Source organism: Apodemus sylvaticus, chromosome 1 (assembly GCF_947179515.1).
Source record: "Apodemus sylvaticus chromosome 1, mApoSyl1.1, whole genome shotgun sequence".
NCBI classification, from domain to species: domain Eukaryota; kingdom Metazoa; phylum Chordata; class Mammalia; order Rodentia; family Muridae; genus Apodemus; species Apodemus sylvaticus.
Window position 1 is genome coordinate 28822978 of NC_067472.1, and position 26500 is coordinate 28849477.

Below are 26500 nucleotides of genomic sequence, written 5' to 3' on the forward strand. Positions count from 1 at the left end.
ACTTAAAGCAGTGGCATATTTTTTTTAATAGTTCTCAGTTCTTCCATTTTACACCAATTTCCCCTCCATAATTTAAATGTTTATCCAGTTGATGTAATTTGGTGTCTAGTCCCTACAGCATTTCATTAAGGATTCTGGAACAAGTTGGTTATTTTAATACTTTCAGGAGAAAACTGTTCACTGAAGATAGCTTTGCACATAATCTGACCCAGGACACTCAGTGGTGCTGCTGACCCTGCTGCCAGCTGCCGCATTCCCACGCTCCTGGCCTTTCCTACATTTCAGTGTCTGCCGTGGACACTCCTCAAGCTGTTGCTGCTAACTGGTGCTGAGGTGTAACTATGATTTTTCCCCATTCTTCCTTGGTTTTTAAAAAAAAAGTACTCTCCCATCCAAGTAACTAACCAGGCCTGACCCTGCTTAGCTTCCAAGCATTTAGGGTAGTTTTCTCTATTTAATAAAATTGAAGCTTTTGGCCTTCTATATTTCCTGGATTTTATTCTTTCCTGAAATGTTCTTTTTTTTTCTTTTCTTTTCTTTTCTTTTCTTTTTTTTTTTTTGATAATGATGATGATGATGATGATGATGCAGACTGTTTTTCTGTGTAGCCCTGACTTCCCTGAAACTCATTCTGTAGACTAGGCTGGCCTTGAACTCAGAGACCTGCCTGCCTCTGCCTCCCAAGTGGTAAGGCATTGGTGGTACATTAAAGGCATGTTCCCTGCCTCCTCTGCACAGACTAGAGAACGCCAGCAGACTGGAGAGACAACAGACAGGATGGAGAAAGTAGCTTTTTTTCTATACATCTGACAGGAGGCTAATATCTGTAATGTTCAAAGAACCTCAAAAATTAGACACCAATCAATAAATGAACATCTTAACTGAGCAGACAGTTCTCCGCAAAAGAAATGCAGATGGCTGATAAGTATTTGAAAACGTGTTTTTAACCTCCTTAAGCCATCTAGGGAATAATACACATTAAAACTGCTTGGAGATGGCTTGGCCTGAGTCAAAATGGCTGTCCTTAAAGAAACAAACAAGTCCTGGTGAGAATGTGGAGAAAATGAGTCCTTTCTCACACACTGCTCGGGAATGCAGGCTGCTACAACCACTATGGAAGGCAGTGTGGCAGCACCTCAGAAAAGGGGGAACAGAAGCCATTCCACACCTGAAGGACTCCATGACAAAATACTGCAGAAATGCTCCTGCAACCATGATCACCGATGAACTATTCATAACTGATGAAAGAGAAAGAACCAGCATAGATGTTTATTAGCAGATGAATGAATAACAAAAATTTAACACATATACCCAATGTAATTTTGTTTATTCTAAAGAAAAATCATGGCATTCTCAGGAAAATGAAGACAACTGGCTAACATCATATGAAAGGAATCTAAATGATGTTTCTATAAAATAGCCAATACACTTAACTAGATATCACATGCTACCAAGTGAAATCTCTGATACCAGAAAGGGGCTACATCCTGTTGAGTTGTTAGCCAAAAGGGTCCCATAGACTTCCCAAATATTACAAACTATTGCCAATATAATTGGCTATCTTTCACAATATGAAAGTAAGGCTATATTTCTGAATATACCACTTAGCTGTGTCATTAAACACACACACACATACACATACAAAATGGAGTGGATGCCCACCTGGAATCTTTACCTCTACCCATTAGCAGTCGTGGTCCTGGATGGTAGTCTGCAAGCTGTCAGAAGACAAAAGTAATCATCGATAGCTCCCAGTTTTGGGCCTACAAAAGTGACCTGCCTGCCAGATACACTGGAGCAATAAAGGCACAAATGTTTCAGAAGTAACCAACCACATTTTAAAATTGAACTTGAGGCCTACTCCATGAGAGGAAACCCACACCTGACACTATTACATGAGACCAAGGACCTGAGACTAAATAGGTCATAGGCTCTAAGTTAAAACCTACTATTATTGTTCTCCTAAAGGAATACAGCAACAAAACCACTTCTAATAATATACTGCTACACACACAGTTCAGTGTTCCACTCAACCCTCATAAGAGACCTACCTTCTTGCAGCGGATGGGAATGACCACAGACAGCCACAACTAGACAATATGCACGGAACACTAAATCCTAAATGAATTGTCTGTATCAGACTCTTCTCCTCATGGCTTGAGTATCCATACAGAAGAGGAGGCAGAAAGATTGTAAGTGACAGAGCAGATAGATGGATAATGACATGAAACACTTTCCAGACACTAATGGGCTGATGCACATATGAAATCTCAGAGACTATGACAGCATACACAGGACCTGAACAAATTCAAGCCAGACAAAAACCCTAGCATGGAGAAGGCAAAGTGGGCACAAAGTCCTGGCGTGTATAAGAAATCTGGCTAAGCAGTCCATGGGGAGGAACCCAGTAAACAGTACCTCCTCCTACCCTCATGGCTTCTGCATCAGCTCCTGCCTCCAAGTTCTTGCTTGAGTTACAGTCCTGGCTTCCTTCAATGATGGACTAAAATTTGGAAAGGCAAAAAAAATAAACTCTTTCCTCCCCAACTTACTTTTTTGGTCATGGTGTTTCATCTCAGCAATAGAAATCCTAACCAAGATACCACTTGTCCAAGAGCACTTGGATTTTTCTCTCTGTACCCTTGACTCAGTCCTTCACAGAAATATCCCAAACATGTAGGCGCATCTCTTCTTTTCTCTTCTCCTCACCCTTTCATTAATGTTCCTCACTTTTGACACTGGCCTTTTGTCTCCTGAGACAACGAACTGTTTACCTATTTCTATAGAACACTCTTATAAGTAGGAGTACAAGAGAAAAGAGGAAATCCGGACTGATGCAATGCTAGAATATTCCATACAGATTTTTATTTGGAAGGCTAAGTCTGAGTTCACAGAAGTACTTTTATCCTCTCATGAGGATAAGTTCTGGTAGGTGATTGTACTGAATTTCAAGAATAAACTGGCAAAAAGCAAGTGATGTTTATTCTTTTACTTTTTATGCATTTTTTGTTATCTTCAATTTCTTCTTTTTAGTAAGTTGAGATGCAAGGTGGTACCATCTCATAAGGACTATTTTTTTTTTTCTTCTTCAGAGTAGTGAGTTACCTAGACAAGCCACATCCACTTTTCAAATAGACTGGACCTTTCTTTATATCATCTTTTCATGTCTAGAACAAGATACCACACAAAATCAACTTAAAAAGAGAAAAGGTTAACTTTTACAGCTGTGAAGAGTCCAGTGCAAGATTGATTAGTTTTACTGTTTCAGATTCAGGGTGAGCATCATGTTATGGCAGGAGAATGTGTCAGAACATAACCACTCAATCCAAGAGAGCACAAAAGAGAGAGGAGGTGCTGGGGACTCACAGTCCTCTCCAACAACACATCTCTGGTCACCTCATGACCTCTCATCTTAAAGTGTCTGCTACTTCCCAACAAGACCATTCTGAGGCTCAGTCCTTTAACACACGGGTCTTTGGAGGACATTTAAGATCCAGTCTATGTTCTAAGCATGTCACATATTCACCCTATCAGCTGTTGGATCTAGTCTCTGAAATTAGACATTGCAATTACTATTTTAGAAACCACAAAAGTCATTTGATCTTTTTAATGAAGTAGATTGTGAACTTTACAATTTTAATATTTTTTTGGTTTTTTGGATTTGGTTTTTTTTTTTGAGACAGGGTTTCTCTGTATAGCCCTGGCTGTCCTGGAACTCACTCTGTAAACCAGGCTGGCCTTGAACTCAGAAATCTGCCTGCTTCTGCCTCCCAGAGTGCTGGGATTACAGGCGTGCACCACTACCCCCCCCCCCCCCGGCTAATTTTAATAATTTTTAAAGTAAAAGCTATAGCTCTTTTAAGGTAACTCATAAGCTAGCTCTGAAAGCAATTTAAGTCTGTGACCCCTGAAAAATACTGGCTAATGCATATCACAGATTTAAATACATGGCTTTCTAGCATAAGTGATTTAAACAAGCTATGTCAGTTTTATTTATCAAAGTATAATACATTTTTATCTCCATAATAAAATCACATTCTCTTCATTATCTTGTCACTTGCATTGTGACTTTTCTTCTACACTTGTGCTTTATGATGTCTACATTTGTAATAATGTGCTACAGTTATGGTCTTGAAACTCTGAAGTCAGAGTGACATTGGTCAAAGGTTGGTCAAAAGACGTTGGTCAAAGAGCAAAACAATAGGGAAACCTACCCCATTGAGTTATGACAGTGAACACCGAGAACTCCATGAAACACGCAGTGCACACACTGCACAGAGCAACTTCTCCATCACCATTGACCATGGCAGTAAGGATAGGAGGAGGCGAAACAGAGAGCTGTAGGAGTGTAGCCACTGCCAGTGCCTCTTCACCGCCTCTCAGCACGCCCCACTCTTTCCTTCATTTACTTAATTCTCTTTGCTTTTGAAAATGTCTCTCTTCTAGTTTCGTATACATAAGTAGTTCCAAACTGGGATGTTTCAGAACTGATTTGGTGGCAGGGACTTTGACATTTTGCCAGGGCCTATGTACTGGCTGCTTTTGTGTGTCAACTTGACACAAGCTGGAGTTATCACAGAGAAAGGAGCCTCCCTTGAGGAAATGCCTCCATGAGATCCAGCTGTAAAGCATTTTCTCAATTAGTGATCAAGGGGGCAGGACCCATCGTGGGTGGTACCATCTCTGGGTTGGTAATCTTGGGTTCTATAAGAGAGCAAGATGAGAAAGTCAAGGGAAGCAAGCCAGTAAGAAACATCCCTCCATGGCCTCTGCATCAGCTCCTGCTTCCTGACCTGCTTGAGTTCCAGTCCTGACTTCCTTTGGTGATGAACAGCAGCAGTGTGGAAGATGTAAGCTGAATAAACCCTCTCCTCCCCAACTTGCTTCTTGGTCATGATGTTTGTGCAGGAATAGAAACCCTGACTAAGACAGCCTATAAGGAACTATTGGACAGCATCAGACTAGGACATGTGATAACAGTAGACGGCTGTCTTTGTCACCTTGTAATTTTTGTTGAAGCTTGAAAACTTCCCTGGTTTTTGCCATTCTCCTAAAACTAGCCTGTATTTTTTTTTTTTTTTTTTTTTGGTGTTTGATAATTTAACACGTCTGTGCTCTGAACCAACATTGCCTAGCATAAAATTATGGCCACAAACCATTCTTGCTTTATACATCTTCTCTTAATAGATTATTATTTTATTTTATTTTATTTTATTTTATTTTATTTTATTTTATTTTATTTTATTTTATTTTATTTTATTTTATTTTATTGCTTACTGGACGATATGAACTGTGGCATGAGTCAATCTAGCAACAACAGGAAGGCTGGCAAGCATCATTCTCACACATTCCACTGAATCATCTTCCATGTAGCTGGCTACTTACTTCAGTTCCTTCAATGAAGCATGCTATAATATCACTCTGAGACATCTCATCTTTGATTTAGGAATGTACAGTCACAGTTTAATTTAACTTTATTCAGTTAAATATCTCTTCACAAAATTCCATAATATATGAACTATTAAATACTTGAACACACATACATTTAATGAAATCATTTTTTTTCTCTAACACTGCTGGGACTCACCCTGTCACTGGCGATTATCACACTTACTCAAAATTACTAAATTATTTTAAATGGTAATACTTCATAGGAAATGTTTAAATGTCTAATAACAAAATTTCATATATTACATATATACATATTCATCTGAACCAATGTTAATACTGGATGGTAGTTGCTATTCCATGGGTGTGGACACACTAGAAGTAGGTTCTATTCCAGCAGTATTTCTTGAAAATGATGTCTATGTGATCTATTTAGACTAAGTGTCAGTGTTATGCTATAAAACTAACAAGTTAATAACATCTATTTATACTACATTGGAAATTGGTAATATAAATCTATGTTTTCATTCAATACATATTTCTTGAGGTCTAACTGTGTTTCAGTCATCATACAGGATTCTGAAGCATCTTTCATCCTTCACTGAGAGTTTCTATATAGTCAGTCCGAAAGAGTCACAGTGAAGTACAGTATGACACAAAAGATATGCAAAGTGCTATTTGGAAGTACAGAGCCAACTTGCAGAAGAAACTATAAGAAACAGCTTCTTTCAGCCAACCATTGGACTGAGCACAGAGTCCCCCAATGGAGAGCTAGAGAAAGGACCCAAGGAGCTGAAGGGGTTTGCAGCCCCATAGGAGGAATAACAATATGAACCAACCAGTATCCCCAGAACTCCCAAGGATTTAACTACCAACCAAAGAGTACACATGGAGGGACCCATGGCTCTAGCCGCATGGGTAGCAGAGGGTGGCCTGATCGGACATCAGTGAGAGGAGAGGCCCATGGACCTGTGAAAGCTTGTTGCTCCAGTGTAGGGGAATGCCAGGTCAGGGAAACAGGAGTGGGTGGGTTAGTGCGCAGGGGGAGGAGGGATGGTATAAGGGGTTTTCGGAGGGGAAATGTGGAAAGGGGATAACATTTGAAATGTAAATAAAGAAAATATCTAATTTAAAAAGGTGTATATAAAAAAACAGAATTTTAGTGGAGTATTCCAAGACGTGGAACTTAGACAGGAAAAGACCATGAGAGTAGCAGGGTTCTACAGCTGCACACGCCTTCCCAGTTGAAGGTACACTGGAGGAGCAGTTGGTAGTTTTGTTTCGCAGAAAAGCAGGATGTGACTAGAATATGGGACAGGATTGTAGAGAAACGCTGAATCTAGCACTCTGGGTTGCCATGACTGTGCCTGCCCTGTCCTCGGACAGGGCTACAGCCATGCTCTCCGACATTCTGCCACAGTCAGAAGACTGCAGCAGAGGCTCCATTTCAGTTCTCCAGTTCCTTACGCCTCCCTCCCCTTGCCATCCTCTGTGGTTGGACTTCTTGGTACCATGATAATCTAATGCTCCTCTCTCTCTCTCTCTCTCTCTCTCTCTCTCTCTCTCTCTCTCTTTCTTTCTTCCTCCTCCTACCCTCCATTTTCCTCTCCCTTTCCCATTTTTTTAGTCCCTTACTTGGTGTAAATCACAGAGCACTGTTTATAATTGACCCCCTCCTTTCTGGCTCTAAGAAGTCTTAGCTTCTCATCGATTCAATAGGAAAGTGAGTTAAGGATTGCAAAACTCCAGGACAAGTATGGTTCTAGGAAGCAAACTTGGAATTCAAACATGCCCTACTTAAAAGCTAGTCCTTTTCTATCCTCTTTAACTGCTGGTGGCTTTTGAGTTCTAGTTTTTCCCCACTAGTGATAAATTGTTATCACATTCTTTCCTAGTGTCAGCATTTGTACTCTGATTCTAGACATTCCTCATGTACTGTTCCCATCAGATGCTCGCATCAGTGCTGATATCCAGAAGTAAATATTATCTGTGATTTAAATGAGGAAGCTCTAGTTTCTGATACACACTGTGCCTCTAATGGCATAACTACTAAACAGTGAAACAGAAACTGGTACACTTTAGACGCAGAGCCTGTATTACATCCCCTCATGTATGAGCTGAAAATGGACCAGAAACCTAAACATATAACCTTAAGCTATAATTTTTTAACTGAAAACATAGGAGAAGATATGTATGATCTTGGGTTTCATAAGCATTTTTAGATAAAATAGAAAAAGCACAAATTATTAAAAAATAAAATGGTAAATTGGTAAAAAATAAAATGGTAAATCTACCAATACTAAAACCAATACATTTGAAAGGCACCATAAAGAGAATAAAAAGATAACTGCAAAAATAAAATAAAATGTTAGGAAAGGACATATCTGATAAATGTTTACTATCCCAAATGTAAAGGGAATTCTCACAAATCATTAACTTTAAAAAAATACAAATGGTTCAGTTGCTTAAAAGTGGGCAAAAGATTTGAAAAACATGACACTGAAGAAGATATTTGCATTTAACCATGGAAGACTTACATAAGAACTATATTGTTGAAAGAAAGGAACAATGACCTAAATGAGCCAAGAGGTGCTATGAATTGAAAGATGGTATGTGTAAGAGGTGGTACGACCCAAAGTGATGTTCAAACCCACTGCTATCTGTATCCAGTTCCTGGTTGCCGGTGCAGAAATGAAAACTCAATTCAAGAGGCTAGAAGGATGGTTCAGAGGTGAAGAGTGGGTGGTGCTTTCACAGAGGCCCATAGTCGGGTAGCTCACGACCACCTGTAATTCCAACTTCAGGGGATCCAATGTCTCTGGACTCCACCAGCACTAAATTTATGTGTGTATACCCACAGAGTCACACACACACACACACACACACACACATACACACACACATATCTGAAAATAAAATAAATACTAAATTTACAAAACTGATTCAAGATTTTTTTCCTTAGAGAATTTCAAGTGTTCTGTAAATAACCCAAAATAATCTATTAAAAGAAGAGCTGAATTGGAAGAGTCATGGTTTACAGTTTCAAAACTAATACAAAGCTGTAGCTACCCACTCAAGGTAGGACTGGTGTGAGGGTGGGTATCACTGGCACATCATTAAGTGAGAGTCCTGAAGCAAACCCACATGTGATCAGCTGATCTCTACAATGTCCCAATGTCCATTAAATGGAGAAAAATATAACCTCACCAGCATGTGCACTGGAACAATTACACCTACATAGATAGACAAGAGAGTGAAGCTGCTTTCTGCTTATACCGAATATTGAAATCTCTACAAGATAGAAAGCACAAACTACAACCTCAAATTCCTAGAAAACTACACAGGGGTAAATTCTCATGATCTTATATTTGACAATTGTTTTGTAGATCTCTCTCTCTCTCTCTCTCTCTCTCTCTCTCTCTCTCTCTCTCTCTCTCTCTGTCTGCCTGTCTCTCTCTGTCTTTCTCACAATAAAAGAAAAATATAATTTTAACTATTTCAGAAATCAAATGATTGTTTACTTTAGAATTATCAAGACAGTAAAAGGGGACTAGAGAGATGGCTTAGCAGATGAAAACACTAGCTGTCTAGAGCACTGATTGATCTTTTAGGACTGGAGTTCAGTTCCCTTCTCCCATATCCATCACCATCTACAACTCCAGTTCTAGGGGACCTGACATTCTCTTCTGGCCACCACATGTGCCAGGCATGTATTCAGTGCACAGATATGCATGCAGGCAAAACACTCTCAACATAAAATAAAACAATAATAATAATAATTTGTAAAAGAAAGTAAAAACACAAAATGAGAGAAAAGATTGATGGGTCGCATTCCCAATAAGAATCTGCATGGAGAATATATAAAGAACTCACTCCTACAGCTCAAAAGGGATAGGAAAGCCCAATTTAAAAAATGAACAAAGGACTTGAATCAACACAATGCCTAGGAAATACAGGCGAATACATGAAAATGTGTTCAACATCACTATCCATTAGGTAAGTGCATAGCAAGACCACAGTGAGATGGACAGTACAACGTTAGAGCTATACATTTATTAGCATACATTAATTATATAAAACCATTATCCTCAATGGTTTTTGTTGAGGATAGCTATAATTTTTTAATATAAGAGTCTTTGTGAGGCTATGGAGAAATGAAATGTCTGTGCTTTTGTATAAGGAATATGCAATGTGTCAACTTCCTAAGAAAACAGCTAGGTGGTAAATTAAGATCATGTCATTCTCAAAACAGTCAACTGAATATCTTCAGATATTTTGGGCAACAGTATTCAAAATAGCCAAATATATAAACAGTCCAAACTTAATCAGCTGATGGAATGTGATATATCCAGACACTGGAATATAGTTCGAAGATAAAAATTGATCACCTACTGGTAGATGCTAGCTCATGGAAAAGCCTTGAAAGCACCATGCTAATGGAAGAAGTCAATCACAAAGGTTACGTATCCAGTGATTCTATTTCTGTGGCATCTCTACTTTGGGTAGGTATAGACACAATCCTGGGATATCACCCATTCTGGGGTACACCTCATGTTCAGGAAGAGCTGACCAACATACAATGGACACCACACTCTTTTGTCTGATTTTATTTGGTTATAGTTTGATGATGTTTTTTGCATTGTTCGTTTATTTGGGTGTTGTTTTATTGTTTTATTCTTGGTTTGGCGGGTTCTGTTGTTGTATTGGTTTTTGTTTGTTTATTGGTTTTTGTTGGCTTTTTTGAGAAATAACTTAAAATTGGGAGGATATGGAGGAGAGAGGATCAGAAAGGGCTTGACAGGGAGAATATAATCAAAATATATTTAAATTTAAAACGGTTTTAAACAATGCAAAATAATTTTAAAATGTTAATAAAAATGCTACAAAAATAACGTGGATTAGTGTTTTCCAAAGCATGCACCTAATAGTAAGTTTTATGTTGTTTCTCACATACAAGGAAGAATAAATAGAAAGTAAGCACATGAGCAATTCACATATGCACACATGCACATACACACATGTGCTCACATGTACATAATACTGAACATCATTGACTAGTAGTGGCATGCAGTTTAAAACTTTAATTAAGAGACTATTACTCACCTGAAAAAATGCCCTGTATAAAAAAATTCTGAAACTGGCAAATTCTAAAACAGATGTGAAGGGACTCTGGTTCTTCTGGCATGCCAATACTATAAAGGCAAGATGTCACACCTTCCCTTAGAAACAAGTTGCACCTTCTTGCAAATTTAAATAGGTGCTTACTGTGTATGCCAATGAATCTAGAAATGATCATGCTCACACAAAAAGCATCTTCTAATTAGCATCACAGTTTTATTAATAATTTCCCCAAACTAGAAATAACCCAAATATTCATTACCAGAGATAGGTAAAATTGTATTGTTCATACATAAATGTAAAAAGTACTCAGTTATAAAAAGAAAAATATTAAAGATGTAAGTAAATTACAGAAACAGTTTTATATGACTCTCTAGTAAAGGAATGCAGTGATAAGAGATCATAGGGACAGAATTACCTACAAAGGAGCATGAGGGGATATAGTGCAAAGGTTGACATCTTCTTCATAGTCTTCATAATCGTGGTTATGTGCCTGGACACTTTCAAAGTTACAGCAGGGTCTACATAACAACCGTGGTTTTACCTATTTAATTTGATTCTCAATTAAGCTGTCTTTAAAACTACCTCTGCTTTTTATATCCATCTTTGTCTCTCTTTAGAGCCCAAACAGAACCCTTTTATTTTTGTGCTATCAAAAGTAGAAAGAAGGTCATTTCATGAACCCCAAGACCCTTTTTACCTTAATCTCATATCTCAGACAAAAGGCTTATGGGTTCACTCAACATGCATGGGAACCAGAATGATATGTCAAGGGCCAGACTTCAGGTACATCAAGAAGAATAGTTGGAGAATGGGAGAAAGGATGCAGAAGGGTTGATTGGGTGGAGAATTAGGCATTTATCACCCACAAGGGGAGGGTGATGAGTTGGGAAGAGTCTTCATTTTCTCTCTGGATTCACCACTTGAAAATGCTTTTGCCTCTCTGCATCCTACAGGCTCAAGCAATCAGGTTTGCTAGGAGACTGCTTCAGAATGTTTAAATTCAGATGAAAAACAAACTCTGAACTCACCCTGGAAAGGGGAAATGGTTTTTGTATCTTCCCACCTTTCATAGTGCCCAACAGCACCTAGAAACAAAACAACTATTTGAATAATTAATGAGTTAATATACTAAAAGTTGCTGAAGGGCTGAGCAATTTTCCACTAAATTAAAAATTCTAAAGGGACATGCATTGTGACTGTTGTGTCATGTGTTCTGAGACAGTGCAGGAGGAAGCCATATGTTGTTCTTTATTGTACATTCCTTCTGAATACAGTTTACCCAAAGGGGCTGCTCCAGTACTTTCAGAACTTTAAAAGAGACCCAGTGTAGACCTCAGCAATCAAACTCACAAGGTCAGCAAAGTATGTCCTTTGCAGTTTGCGATTACTGAAACTACTACTACATAGATAATATCATTGATTTGTGGTGCATTCATTCCACATCTGCCCAATGGTTTATTAAAATGGTATAGATAAATACCAATAAAGTGAACAGCCCCACTGAGAATTGACCAAACCACACCATTTTCTCCCACACTGAGGACATATCATAGTCAGTGGTAATTTTATAGCAGTTCTCTGTCATACTAGACACAGAACTTTGTGGCCAAGCATCCATAATACAAGTAAAATGTTCTCTAAAGTGTAACAAAGAAATGGGCTTATACAGTCACCATTAAATATAATAGAACATTAGAAAGATGAGAAGACCGGAGGAAAGATGAGCTGAAGAACAGAACACAGATGGCCCAATTAAAATTCACCTTCTCCAAGAGAAGGTGCCTGTGTGCTGATAAAAACTCTTTATGAATATTAACTTCTACAGCATGAGAGGAGATGGCACTGGGATTCTTAAAAGTCAGTAGTCAGATGTAAATCATTCACAGAAATAGATTTTTAAATGGACAAAAATGTATAGGGAATGCCCCAATTTGTCATTATTTCCAGTTCTGGGTTACTTTTCTATATTATTAAATTTGTGGTTGATGGATAATTTTATCTCTTTTCTTAATGATATAGTGATAAACAGAGATAGACTTGCTATGCTCCATGTTCATATTGTTGCTAGTGTAATACAAACACATAAGCATATAGAGAATTTTTTAAGAAGGAATTTTTGAAGGTATGAGTATTGACTGCCTAAGTCACCCAGAAAAAAGTGATCTCTTTACTCTCTAATTCCCATAACTTTCCAAGAAGCTTTTATTGTGTGTGCACCCTCAATAACACTGTGTAAAATCTTTGACTTCACTGAAGTGTGCCTACAGTGTGGTCATAATAGTGTATACAATTAAGTTCTCCAGCTTTTGAAATTAGGGTGAATGTGTTTACACTCCAACAGACATATTTACTTATACTGTTAGTTAGCTTTGCAGATCTATGGCAAAAATACCTGAGAAAATAAGCTTTGTAGGGAGAATACTTATTTTGTCTTATGATTTAAGAAACCTCAGTCCATGGTCATCTGGAAAAGACTGTATTTCATGGTAGGACCATCATTGTGTTGGTTTGAATAGGAATGGCTCCCATAAACTCACGTGCTTGAATGCTTGGCCATAGGAAATGGCATTGTTAGGAATTGGGGCCTGGTTGGAGAAAGTGTGACACTGAGGAGGTGAGCTTTGAGATCATATATACTCAAGTGACACCCAATGTGAAACAGTCTCCTTCAGCTGCCTTCAGATCAATTTGTAGAACTCTCAGCTTCTTCTCCAGCACCATGTCTGCCTGCATTCTGCCATGCTTCCTACTATGATGATAAAGGACTAAACTTCTGAAACTGAAAGCCAGCCCAGTTAGACTGTTTTCTTTATAAGAATTGCAGTGGCCATGGTGTCTCTTCACAGAGACTTAGTCTTTAAACTAAGACAGACATGCACGATGTAAACTCCTCACCTTAGAGCAACTGAGCAGCACAAGAAAGACCCAAGTTCAAACATGCCTGGTGAGCCAACTTCCTCCTACAGACCCATCTAGAAATAATTGCCCCACCATAGGCTGAGGAAGAAGCCTTTCAAACATGGGCCATTATGACCACTCACTCTGATATCATAGCCTCATGCTAGAGAAGTCAAGGACTGTGGAAACAATTCTATCCAGCCAGCCTTCATAGCTTTGTATGATTACCAGTATGGCTAATAACCTCACACACAGGGGAAATTGAAGGCAAGGCTATTAATAGTCAGTCATTTCAGGCAAGTGAATCTTACTAGAAGACAACAGGAGTTCCTGGACTCAGATAAAATTTAAGAGCACCATCAATAGGTCCACTAGAATGAATCAAGGTTCTTTTTTAAAGATATGGTATTACTATTGAAATCACAAGTGAGAGAGAGTGTAGACATCTGTGCTATCAAGACTCATGTGTGCCCAAAAGAACCAAAGTGATGCACGGGTGTGTAATATAAGGATGGTGAATTTAAATATAAATGTAATATAAGAATCCAATCTCTTAGAAGGTTAATTTTTATATGAATTAGCTCATCCTATATTCCCTCTATTATCTATGAAAGGTTTTTGCCAAGACCCCCAATGAATGTCTGAAATTGAAAATAATTTGTCATATGTATATACAGTTTTATTCTGTAACTATGTACTAGTGTTGGGTTTTTTTTAATAACAGACACAGTAGAATATTAACAATAAATAATAGTAAAAGAAGACAACTAAAGTAACAAAATTTACATGAAGAACTGCCATGAGGCAAGTAGTGCTAATTCACATAAAAATTACCCTTGTAAACATGGGTACATTGGACTTAGAGGTGACCCACATTCCGGACAGATGAGAGGGTGCATGGTATCCCGTCGAGCTACTCAGAGCAGCATGCCACATTAGATGTATGAATTGTTTGCTTCTGGAATATTTTTTGTCTTCAGTTACCCATGGTGAGTTAATTAAGGAAGGAAAACCATAAGTGGTGGGAAGAACTCATCTTTACCCCATGTTATCCTAGATATCCAGGGAGTATCTTGGAATACATCCCTTGTGCGTGAGGAGGACTACTGGGTGCTGTCAGGAACATATTGGTGGAACAATACAGATTTCATATCTGCTGCTTATGTTTGAAGTAATGGACACATGCTTTTTCAAAATAAAAATAATAAAGCTTTGAAAATATGAAGTATTATAACCTGAAAATTCTACAGAAATGTCTTCTGGTACAAGTAATTTTTTTCATTTCATTTTTTATTGGTTATTTTATTTATTTATATTTCAAATGTTATCCCCCTTCCCACAATCTCCCTATCTCCTCCTCTCTCCCCCTGCCTCTATGAGGGTGCTTCCCCCCACCCTCCACTCCTGCCTCAACAGCCTAGCATTCTCCTACACTGAGTCATCAAGCCTCTACAGGACCAAGAGGCTCCCTTCCCAGTGATGCCAGATAAGGCCATTCTCTGCTACATATCCAACTGGAGCCATGGATACCCCCTGTGTATTCTTTGATTGGTGGTTTGGTCCTAGGGAGCTCTGAGGGGTCTGGTTGGTTGGCACTGTTGTTCTTCCTATGGGATTGCAAACCCCTTCAGCTCCTTCAATCCTTACCCTAAGTTCTCCATTGGTCAGGCTCTGGCAGAGCCTCTCAGGGAACAGCTAGACCAGGCTCCTATCAGTAAGCACTTCTTGGCATCAGCAATAGTGTTTGGGTTTGGTGTCAGTAGATGGGATGGGTCCCTAGGTGGTGCAGTCTTTGGATGGCCTTTTCTTCAGTTTTCTGTTCCACTTTTTGTCCCTGAATTTCCTCTTGACAGGAGGAATTCTGGATTAATATTTTTGATGTTGGTGGGTGGCCCTATCCCTCAACTGGGGGCCATGCCTATCCAATGAATATGGTCTCTACTGGTTCTATCTCCCCTTTGTTGGGTATTTCAGCTAATATCATCTCTGTTGGGACCTGGGAACCTCTTAGGTCCCTGGCATCTGGAACTCTCTAATGACTATCCCCAGATTCCCCTCCCCTACTGCTACACACCTTCTTTCAAATTCCTTACCCTCTGTACTTTTTACCCATCTCCTCCCATATCTGAAATGCCCCTCCTTTCCCTCCCCCTCTTCTCTCCCTCCCATATCCCTCTCTCCCTCTACTTCCCAGAAATTATTCTCTTCCTCCTACTGAGTAGGACTGTCATATCCACATTTTGGTGAGATCTTCTTTCTTCTTGAATTTCATATGGTCTGTGAGTTATATTATGGGTATTCCAAACTTCTTTAGCCATTAAAGGCTAGGCCCACAACCAAAAATATAAGCAATAATTTTTTTCAATGGTCAAGAACTGTGGGTATTTCCACCATACTGGGTAGTTCAACAAAGGTGCAACACAGATGATGAAACCACAAATACACTTCCTCTGCACCAACATGGTGGACTGATGAAAAAAATTTACATCCTCCATCACATTTTTTAAATTTATATCAAAACCATCTTTTTTAGAAAGAGCTACCTTCCAGGACCTGCATCACAAAGTCCAAGGCTTTGACTGCAGAGAATGAATCACTGCAGCTAAAAGCAGAGGCTGGGACAGTGGAGCTGCTAATGGCTTTCCAGTGATACTCATATTCTGTTAGCACCATAGGTTAGGAGTCATCATTTCCAACTCTATTTTGCCCACAATTTCTGATCTTCATAATATGTGCTTCTGTAGAACTACGCCAGCAGACAAAGCTTTCTTTCTGTGTGCAATCAGAGCTCTGGAATGACATTCTATGGGAGGGTGGTAGTCTGTAGGGGAGTTTAGAGGATTTTAGAAGGAACTATAATTGAGCTTCTAACATGAGAAAGTGACTCTGCTACAGTATTTTTTTCTTCACATTAAAATCTCTCTAATTTGGAGAAAGGAAAAGTGTGAGACTATCCTAACTTTAGTGAGAAGAAAGAAGTGGGGAGGGAAGCAAGTGATTCATTCCCACATTTCTGCTTCCATGTTTGCTCAGCAGTCGTCTGAGGTATGGTTGATGTATAGGGTTCCTAACCACTGCCAGCTCCAATCAGCTGCTAGCAGCTGCCAAGAGCACTGAGACAAAGGTGTTAGAGCCACTCTGGGCTCAGTGGGAAAGAGTGCCACAATTGATTCCTGGTGCCTGTCTGAAGTTCCTGTACATGCCACACACCCCTGAAACACTGTGACAGTTGGAGAAACTTGTCTTTCAAGATGAATGGTCTAGAAGAAAACCAGACCTGGTTCTGGATTTAGGGTATTTACCTTTGTAAGTGAAGAGATCAGCAGGTATTCCTGTCAGTTCTGCATGGTGCTGCTCATTTAGATAGGCTGAGAAAATGAAGAACTTGAACCAGTGTGGCTGAATGCATTAAAGTTCAGACAGTGAGGTGCAAGACAGGCCCTGCCTTAAGGGTCCTTCCTCTCCTTTATTATCTTTGTATTTGTGGACAGTTGCTACTTCTTATGCATTTACTTTATCTCCTCTCCTGATCTATTTCATATTTGCCTTATTTTACCCATTATAAGATACCACTGAGGAGCAAGGAGACAGTCGGAAGACAGTTTGCATACATGTGAAGCTGGTTATTTTCTCATTAAAGTGGGCAGTCCCTGAACCACAAATGATTAAATTATTTAAGCAGTCTGGCTGCTGCCTGGGTACTTTTGTTTCACTGAAAAGAAACTCCATTTATACTCTTTTTCTATTATGTATGATCTGAACTTGCAAAGGAGACATCAGTGGCTCAAAGGAAAATCTTAGTATACTCAACAATACACTCTCATGAGAAAATAGTGTTTCCCATGCTCTAGATCAGTGCTTCTCAACCTTGCTAAAGCTGCAACCCATTAGTACAGTTCTTCATGTTGTGGTGAACCCCCCATCATAAAATTATTTTCATTACTACTTCATAACCATAATTTTGCTACTGTTATAAATGTAAATATCTGAGTTGTCTGATGGTCTTAGGCCACCCTTGTGAAAGATTCATTTGCTCATCTGTAAAGGGATCATGACATACAGGCTGAGAACCACTGCTCTAGACAGTGAGGAAGGATGGATTGTCGGGGGTGGTGGGGAGAACGTGATCTTCAGATGTCAACAGCTCTGTGGAGTCAGTTGAGTCAAACCCGAATATAAGTGAGTCTTGAGAATGACTTATTCAAGTATATTTATTAACTTTTTATGTTTGCAAAAGATGTATTTACAGTTATAATTAAAGTTTTGTGTGTGTGTGTGTGTGTGTGTGTGTTGGTTTGCTAAAACACTATGACTAAAAGCAACTTTGAAAGAAAAGGATTTCATTTATTTCGTCATATACTTCCAGGTAATAGTCGGTAGCTGAGGGAAATCAGGGCAGGAACTCAAGCAGGAAAGAACAGGAGAAGCCATGGGGCAGCACTGCTTTTCTGCTTGCCCAGCCTGCTTCATTATCTATCCCAAGGGTCTCATCCAAATGTGCTACGCCCTCCCACATCAATCACAGAGCAAGAAAATACCCCCAAGGACTTCCCTACAGTCTTATCTTATGGGAACTTTTTCTCAATGAAAATTGCTTCTTCCCAGGTGTGTCTCAGTTTGTGTCAGGTTGACAAAGCCCAGTATGCTAGTGTAATTTTTAAAACAAAACATTTTAAATAGTTAAAAGGTACGCATCCAGAAAATTCACATACAAGATAACACTGATCCATATCCACATAGATGTGAGTCTATGAAGAATAGACACTCATAAAACCCCCACTTGTGTTGGTCTTAATACCTTGTGGTTGCCATTTCTATAATGAACCTATGCTTTCTTAGACTTACAAATGATAAGCAAAAGGGGGCTTTAAGGAAAGTGTTCTGCTCACTTGAGAGCTGGTGATCTGTCGGTGCCGTATAATTTAATTACTGAATAGTAAATGCCTGTTGCCAGATCACATGGCTGGAAAAGTGGGCCACTGATTAGCCAGCCAGCAGTTTGGATGAAATCAGCCCCTTTCATGAAAGTGGAATCAACCATTCTGCAATTACCCAGCAAGGAAAATATGAAAGCATGGGTGCGTGCTGGCAAGTGTCTTCAGCCATATGAAGGAAGCAACGAGCCTGGCAAGAGAGGATCTCGCCATTGTAAAACCACAGTCTCCCACAATAATACAGCCTTTGGCTACACTTCCAGCCATAGCCAGGAACCACATCTCAACAGTTGTATTTAAAATATCTGTCAGGGCTAAAACAACCCTGTGGAAATTCAGGTTTCTCTGCTCCAGTGTGTCACAGCTGTCCAGAAAGGACTTGTGCCTCCTTGGGACGGCTAATGTAATATTATAAAAGTAGGTGAATCAGATGTATAAGTTCAAAGCAGAAAAGGCAAGGTATTTTTTCTAAGTGATTTAAATCCACCTGCAGAGTAAAATGAAAACTCCCAAGCCTTCCCATAATGGAGAGACATCATAACAGAGAGCTTACCCCAGGCTGGTCTTAGGTCCTGCCAGTGCTCTCTTTACCATATATTCTGTTTCCAAACAAACTATGATTTGCTTACTTTCAGACTTGAAACATTTTGAAAATGTTGCCACCTGAATATCTAAGACCTTAGAAGTTTCCTTCCTTCCCTAATGCTTCACTGACAAATCAAATAATCCAATTTATTAAAATTCTACCTAAGCAGGAAGTTGAAAGCTCTAGTTGTATACTCAAGTCTGTGCTTCTCTGTCTCTAATATGTGCTACTTTGCTTCCTAAGTAGCAAAGGACTTTATCTCAAAAGGTTTCTACAGAAAAGTATGAATATGAGGCTGTCGGCATTGTGTTTATGTATGGGTAACAAGGGGCTCTCAAGGTCTTTATCTCTTGCTAAAGCAAACAGAAGGGCAAGGAGGAGCTTTGTGGTGGAACCCTTGCCCAGGGTGCAGAAGAAGCCTGTAGACGTAGACTCAATCTCCTGTACTGAGGGTGTCTCCACAAAGCGTTTGTGACCTATTGGTCACAACCCCTTTGGAGGTTGTACTACCCTTTCATAGGGGTCACCTCAGACCATCCACGTATCAGATATTTATATTATTATTCATAACAGTAACAAAATTACAGTGATGAAGTAGTAATGAAGATAACTCTGTGGTTAGAGGTCACCATACAGTTCCATAAGGAACTGTATTAAGGGTCACAGCATTAGGTGTAAGACCCCCAAAAACCGAGGGTGCCCCAGCACCCCACACCTCGTAAGGCGACACCCAAATCACTCTCGAGAAATGGTCTCAATGCAATAGCATGAGGATTTCTTTATATCAGAATTCTGGTTTCCACAGCAGTACACCACGCAGGGTTAGAGGACTGTGGACCCTGTGCAACTGAAGTCAGGTATTTAAAGGGGAAAAATCACAAGACAGGGTTGGAGGACACAATTCTCAACGCAAGGGGTGGAGGACAAAACACGCACAGAATGGGGAAGTACAGAATGAGGAAGTAAGGAAGGTTAGAGATTATCTGGAGCAAATGTCCTTGGGACATTGTATAGTTAAACATTGGAACTAGAACAGGGTGGGCTATCTTTCTCAAGCTGAAAGCAGAAAAACAAGTTACTCTGTGATGGGCTAGTTGCTTAGAGATCTAAAAACATTGAGTTGGGGGTCTCTCATAGGAAGGTTGAGAACCACTCTTCTAAAAGATTCCAAGGGATGACTAGATAGTTTAATTGCTAAGTACTTTTGCTATACAAACATGAGGGTGGTAATTGACTTCACCAGCACACAAATAAGAAGCCAGGAGCAGAGAGACCGTCCTGTGATGCTTGTGTTGAATGGGTGGACATTGGGGATCCTAGAGCTCCCGGATCACCCAGCCTAGTCATATTTGTGAGTTTAGGGAAATGCCAAGAACCAGCCTCAGCTGCCAGAGGGGTTCTGAGGAAAGAGTGTTTAGGACAGGCAAAAAGAATGACTTGAAGTTGGGTATGCACAGACAGCCTTTTGTTCTACTCAAATTAGGGCTTTAGATATCTCAGCTCTTGCAGAACAAAGCCCAGTCTTCTATTTACATATCAATTCAATTGTTTACCCAGGTTCCCCTTTATCTCTTGAAATAGCATTTTATGACCCTTTGATATTTAGAAAAAGACTGCAAGTACATTTTTTCTTTTGTTTTTTATTACATGTTTTCTTTATTTACATTTCAAATGCTGTCCCCTTTCCTCATTTCCCTCCAAAAACCTCCTATCCCATGCCCCCTCCCCCTGCAACTAACCTTCCACTCCCACTTCCCTGACCTGGCCTTCTTCTACCCTGGGGCAATGAGCCTTTACAGGTCCAAGGTCTCCTTTCATTGATGTCCAACCAGGCCATCCTCTACTACCCATGTGGTTGGAGCAATGGGTCCCTCCATGTGTACTCTGTGGTTGGCTACATTTTTTTTTAAACACAGAAATAAATTCAGAGATCCACCTGTCTTTGAAAGCATAGACAATAAGCTAGCTGGATGGGATCCAGCTCTGAGTTCACCACTCCCTAAATCTCATTATCTCCTTAAATACCTTTCTGACAAGTTGGCTCATATTATAGCTGCCTCTGTTCTTTTAGGTCCATGAAGCCCGTCATATAATTCATATTGCATCATTGTATTTTACATGATTAAGAAATTATATGTTCTTAAACTCCTGTTTTTTCGGAGTTCTTTCCCACTGCCTTAAGGACTGTCCTGAAGGTCATAGCTTTTACCTTTTGGCTAAGGACATTAGACACACACCCCACCTCCTGGACTCCTGCTGTCTCTGAATTGAATGGAGTCATTAACCTTGGCAGAGAGGACATTCCCCTGAAGGAATATAAAGTAAAATATACAAACAAGGCTTACACCTAACAACCATCCGCACTCCTGGAGGCCCACACCCTGTTTTCTCTACTCCAGGTACAGGAACTGTATCATATCCCTTCCAAATGGCCAAGCAGGATTCAGCAGGGAAAGACCTTATCTAAAAGGAGAGAAGTTGAGAAGTTGTTAATCTCTTGCCTCCACATGTAGATAACCACATTAACACTTTACATACGCACACAGATGCACACACCCAAAATAAATTCTAAGGGTATATACTACCTCACTCTAGAATATAAAATAGCTACACCATAGTCCAAAAAAAAAATGTGAGTCATATGTGTTTATTCTTTTCCTGATGTTAGAGGACACAAAAATTCTTCTAGCCTCTGCTGCAGTACCCTCCATAAAGTCAATGGATAGAGAGAGCCACCGTGTGACGCTTTATGTGAAAAGGCTATGCCATGGCGGCTGAAGGAGTTCCCATGGTCAGAAGCCTGTCTTTGCTGGTATTCTATGGAGATTGGCATCCCTCAGTAGCCAACCATCTCAGTTTCCAACTAAATTTAGCTCCTGCTTATTCTCTTATCTGTGAAGGCTCAATGGCATCACACAACTGATCCTGTGGATACTTCTTCCTGGAAATAGCCTCCACCTCCATCATTTCAAATATTATTGACCTTATAAAAACAAAATAAATCTGGGACAGAGTACACTTTTGAATTATCTTATTTTAGAAACCAGAAGTTAGACATGATAAATGATGTCAAAAAACAGCAATGTACTTGTAATATCTATACAAATGACCCAGCAAGCCTGGTGTTTCTTCCTTGAAGCCATAAACACTAGCTCTAAAGAATTAGCTATCACTTTAGTCCCAAAACTCAAGTTATGTTGGCAAACTTCCTTCACTGTAGGAATTAGCTCTGAAGTAGTATTTTTTTTCCCAATTATTTTTGTGAAGATGGTTTTGTTGTGTTTTGTTCGTTTGTTGTTTTGGGTTTTTTTTTTATTGTAACTATAATAAAAGTCTAATTGCAATTAAAAAAAATAAATCTCTAACTTCAGCTTTTTTTTCTCCAAGTAGTAAATTTTACATATTCAATGTGTACTTTTGCATTACAGTTACTATATTTTTAATATTTGAAAGTCTGTATCCCTTCTATCTGTCCTCTCTGCCATGTCCCTTCCTATATACTATCCTACCCCTACATTATGCGTTCACACACACACACAGAGAGAGAGAGAGAGAGAGAGAGAGAGAGAGAGAAAGAGAGAGAGAGAGAGAGAGAGACCAACAGCATTTACATATGCTGTTCTTTGAATAACCTTTGAATAACCTTGATTGCCAAAGCCAAAGCCATGCATCCATCAGACTCCTATAGTCTCCTACATGGATTGGTAGCTCTATATTACTCCGCCTGTGCAATGCAGCCTACAAATGCTCAACAACCCTTCAACAAGTAGGAGGTGCTCAGTAAACAGAAGGTCGCCCTCTGGTCTAAGACAGGGATGTGATATTTTAAAATTCAACCCCCAAATGCTGAGAGAAGACACCTGTGAACAGTGCTCAGAAAGTACATAAGCAAAGAAGGGGGAAAGGTAGGGGTGTCTTGCTCTGTTTAGCTTCCTTAACATTGTAACAGACTAGGAGTTGGGGGGGGGGCATATGTGCAAAAGAAGCGTGTTTCTCACAGCCCTGGAGAGTGGAATATCCAAGGCCAAAGCTATGGCAGATTCAGTGTCTGGTGAGGTCCTGCTTTCTTCATAGTTGGTGATTTTAGTCCCATGTTAGAAGCTGTCAACAAGTGTGGCTGGGCCTACATAAGAGCACTGATCTTACACTGAACCTTTCACATTCTAAAAGGTCCTTTCCTCAAATACCATTACCGTCGTGGTTAGGAGTTATCTAACTATTATTACGATTGCTCTTTGACACACTGTGACCATAAAGCAAGTTGGGAAGGAAAGGATTTATTTGGCTTACACTTTCATATCACCATTTATCACAGAAGGAAGTCAGGACAAGAACTCAAGCAGGGCAGGAACCTGGAGGCAGGAACTAATGCTGAGGCCACAGAGGAGTACTGTCTACTGACTTACTGTTTCTCATAACTTTTGTAGAACCCTGGACAGCAGCCCAGGGATTTCACAACCCACCATGGGCTTGGCTCTCCCCCATCCATCACAAAATAAGAAGATGTCCTTCAGACTTGCCTAAAGCTTGCTCTTATGAAGGATTTTTCCTCTTTTTTTCCAACATAATATGGCTTTTTGGTGGTGGTGGTGGTGGTGGTGATATATTTTTTTATTTACTTTATATCCCTACCTCATCTTTCCCTCCCTTCTCTTCTCCCAGTCCCTCCCTCTTCACACCCCTTTCCCCATCCTCCAGTCCTCTCTTTCTCTTCAGAAAAGTGAGTCCTCCCATGAATTTCAACCTACCTTGGCAGGCCAACTTTCAGTAGAACTAGGTGCATCTTCTCCTATTGTGGCAAAGCAAGGCAGGCAACAGAGTCAGATATAGCCCTGCTTCTGCTCTTAGAAGTCCCCCATGAAGACCGATCTGCACAACTTTTATATGTGTGCTAAGGGTCTAGGTCCATACCATACATGCTCTGTTTGTCTGTTCAGTCTCTGTGGGCCCCAAGTTATTCCTTTTTTGTTTGTTTGTTGTTACTCATTCACTTTATATCCCACTCACTGCCTGCTTCCCAGTCGTGCCCACCCTTCCATAATCCTTGCCCCCATCCCCTTTTCTTCTAAGAATCTGGGGTTCCCCTGGATATCTCCCCCCACCTTGTGGGGCTAGGCCTATCCTTTCCCACTGAGGCCAGACAAAGCAGTCCAGCTAGAAGAACATATCCTACAGACAGGCAACGGCTTTTGAGATAGCCCCCACTCCAGTCATTCAGGACCGACACAAAGGTCAAGCCGCACATTTGCTACATATGAGCATGGAGGCTTAGGTCAAGCCCATGTATGCTCTTTGGTTGGTGGTTCAGTCTGTGAAAGCCCCAAGGGTCTCAGTTAAGTAACTTCGTTGGTCTTCCTGTGAAGTTCCGATCCCCTTCAGTGACCACAATCCTTCCCCCTATTCTTCTGTAAGAGTCTCCAAGCTTCCACTGTTTGGCTGTGAGTGTCTGCATCTGCCTGAGTCAGCTACTGGGTGGAGCCTCTCAGAGCAAAGCCATGCTAGACTTCTGTGTGCAAGCATAACAGAGAATCATTAATAGTATCAAGGATTGGTGCTTGCCTGTGGGTTAGGTCTCAAGTTCGATAGGTTGTTGGTTGGCCATTCCCTTGGTCTGTCATCCATCTTCAATCCTTGTATTTCTTGTACACAAGATAAATTTTGGCCAAAAGTTTTATAGGTGGATTCATTTCCCTATAGCTCTACTGGTGTTCCTGCCTGGCTATGGGAGGTGGCCTCATCAGATTCCATATCCCCAAAGCTGTGAGTCACAACTAAGGTCACCATTATTGATTCTTGGGTACCTCCCTTATCCCGGATCTCTGTCATATGAGCCCAGATTAATTAGGTTTTCTCCTCTCAGATGACTTTAGCTTGTGTCAAGTTGACATAAAACTATTCAGCATAGGAGTGCATATATGAATTTGGAAATGGTAGATAAGCATCCAAACCATAGCATCTACAAATCTAGAAAATCAGTGCATTTCCAGTTATTTGATAATTAAAATATTTGCAAATATTTTGACAAGTGGGGACCTTTGGGATATTCTGGGTTTTTCCACACATAAAATTTTAATTTCTTCAGGTATCAAAAGCCTGGTGGGCATTACCATGGCTGAATGTTTTTTTTTTTTATTATTCGATATAATTTATTTACATTTCAAATGATTTCCCCTTTTCTAGCCCCCCCACTCCCCGAAAGTCCCGCAAGCCCCCTTCTCTTCCCCTGTCCTCCCACCCACCCCTTCCCACTTCCCCATTCTGGTTTTGCTGAATACTGTTTCACTGAGTCTTTCCAGAACCAGGGGCCACTCCTCCTTTCTTCTTGTACCTCATTTGATGTGTGGATTATGTTTTGGGTATTCCAGTTTTCTAGGTTAATATCCACTTATTAGTGAGTGCATACCATGATTCACCTTTTGAGTCTGGGTTACCTCACTTAGTATGATATTCTCTAGCTCCATCCATTTGCCTAAGAATTTCATGAATTCATTGTTTCTAATGGCTGAATAGTACTCCATTGTGTAGATATACCACATTTTTTGCATCCACTCTTCTGTTGAGGGATACCTGGGTTCTTTCCAGCATCTGGCAATTACAAATAGGGCTGCTATGAACATAGTAGAACATGTATCCTTATTACATGGTGGGGAGTATTCTGGGTATATGCCCAGGAGTGGTATAGCAGGATCTTCTGGAAGTAAGGTGCCCAGTTTTTGGAGGAACCGACCATGGCTGAATGTTAATGCCAATCTTTTTATTTTCTTTATTTTTGCTTTTTCAGGTTACAGACTCAGTGGAGAACAGACCTGGCCAGATGACTCTTCATCTCAAGCCTTTCCTGGTGTGTGGGGGGGATGGATTTACTCACTCCAACTTTGATGGCTGTGTTGCCTCTGCCCTAAGTGTCATGAAAGTTTTAAAGCGTTATATTTAGTGTCTCTGTTTTTGTTTCCTACCTTTACTTTAGGATTTTCATTTTCGCAATCCTCTGTTATTAATTGTTCTATTTTCCATTCTGTGAAGAGAAATTACTTTGGAAAATGTCTTCACTTACAGTAATTTTTAATGTGAAATATAAAAACAATGTTACCATCCATAGTAAAACAATTTCTTAGACTGTATTTCTCCCTCACTTTTCTGACTTTTCATTACTAATCCTTATTGGATTAAATGGTGCTTATAAGTCACAAATCCTAGCCCCAGAATTATACTAAACCAGTTCTCATCCATGGGGAAGCTTTGTTATCCTTTTGAAAACTTCAGTTCTGAATAAATAACAATCACTTCCAAAACTTGTTTTATACTCTCACGTGTATTATTGAACTGCAAGATTCTTCCAAAACATGGAATAATTTCTGTTTCTTGTTTACTTTCTAGAGCTCTGGGTAGTAAGTCACACAGACTGCAGTTTGAAGAACTGCCTGACCCACAAAGGAACTCCTGTAGGTTGTCAGACATGATATGAATCATCTTCCTTTTCCAAGTCACACAATGTTTTTTACCCTTATACCAAATTCCAGTCTTCATATGTGAAATAAAAGTTGGGTAGAAACCGAGGGGAAAACTATCAATC

General features: G+C 39.9%; 1 protein-coding gene across 1 annotated transcript in view; it reads left to right on the plus strand.

Moving 5' to 3' along the window:
- The window catches only part of Rnls (renalase, FAD dependent amine oxidase), a 283851-nt gene extending 257655 nt beyond the window's left edge, over positions 1 to 26196 (plus strand). Inside the window, exon 7 of the mRNA XM_052187095.1 lies at positions 25709 to 26196. Within this exon, the coding sequence (XP_052043055.1) occupies positions 25709 to 25861 (153 nt within the window). The 3' untranslated portion in view covers positions 25862 to 26196. The remainder of the gene's footprint in view (positions 1 to 25708) is intronic.
- The last annotated feature ends 304 nt before the right edge of the window (positions 26197 to 26500 follow it).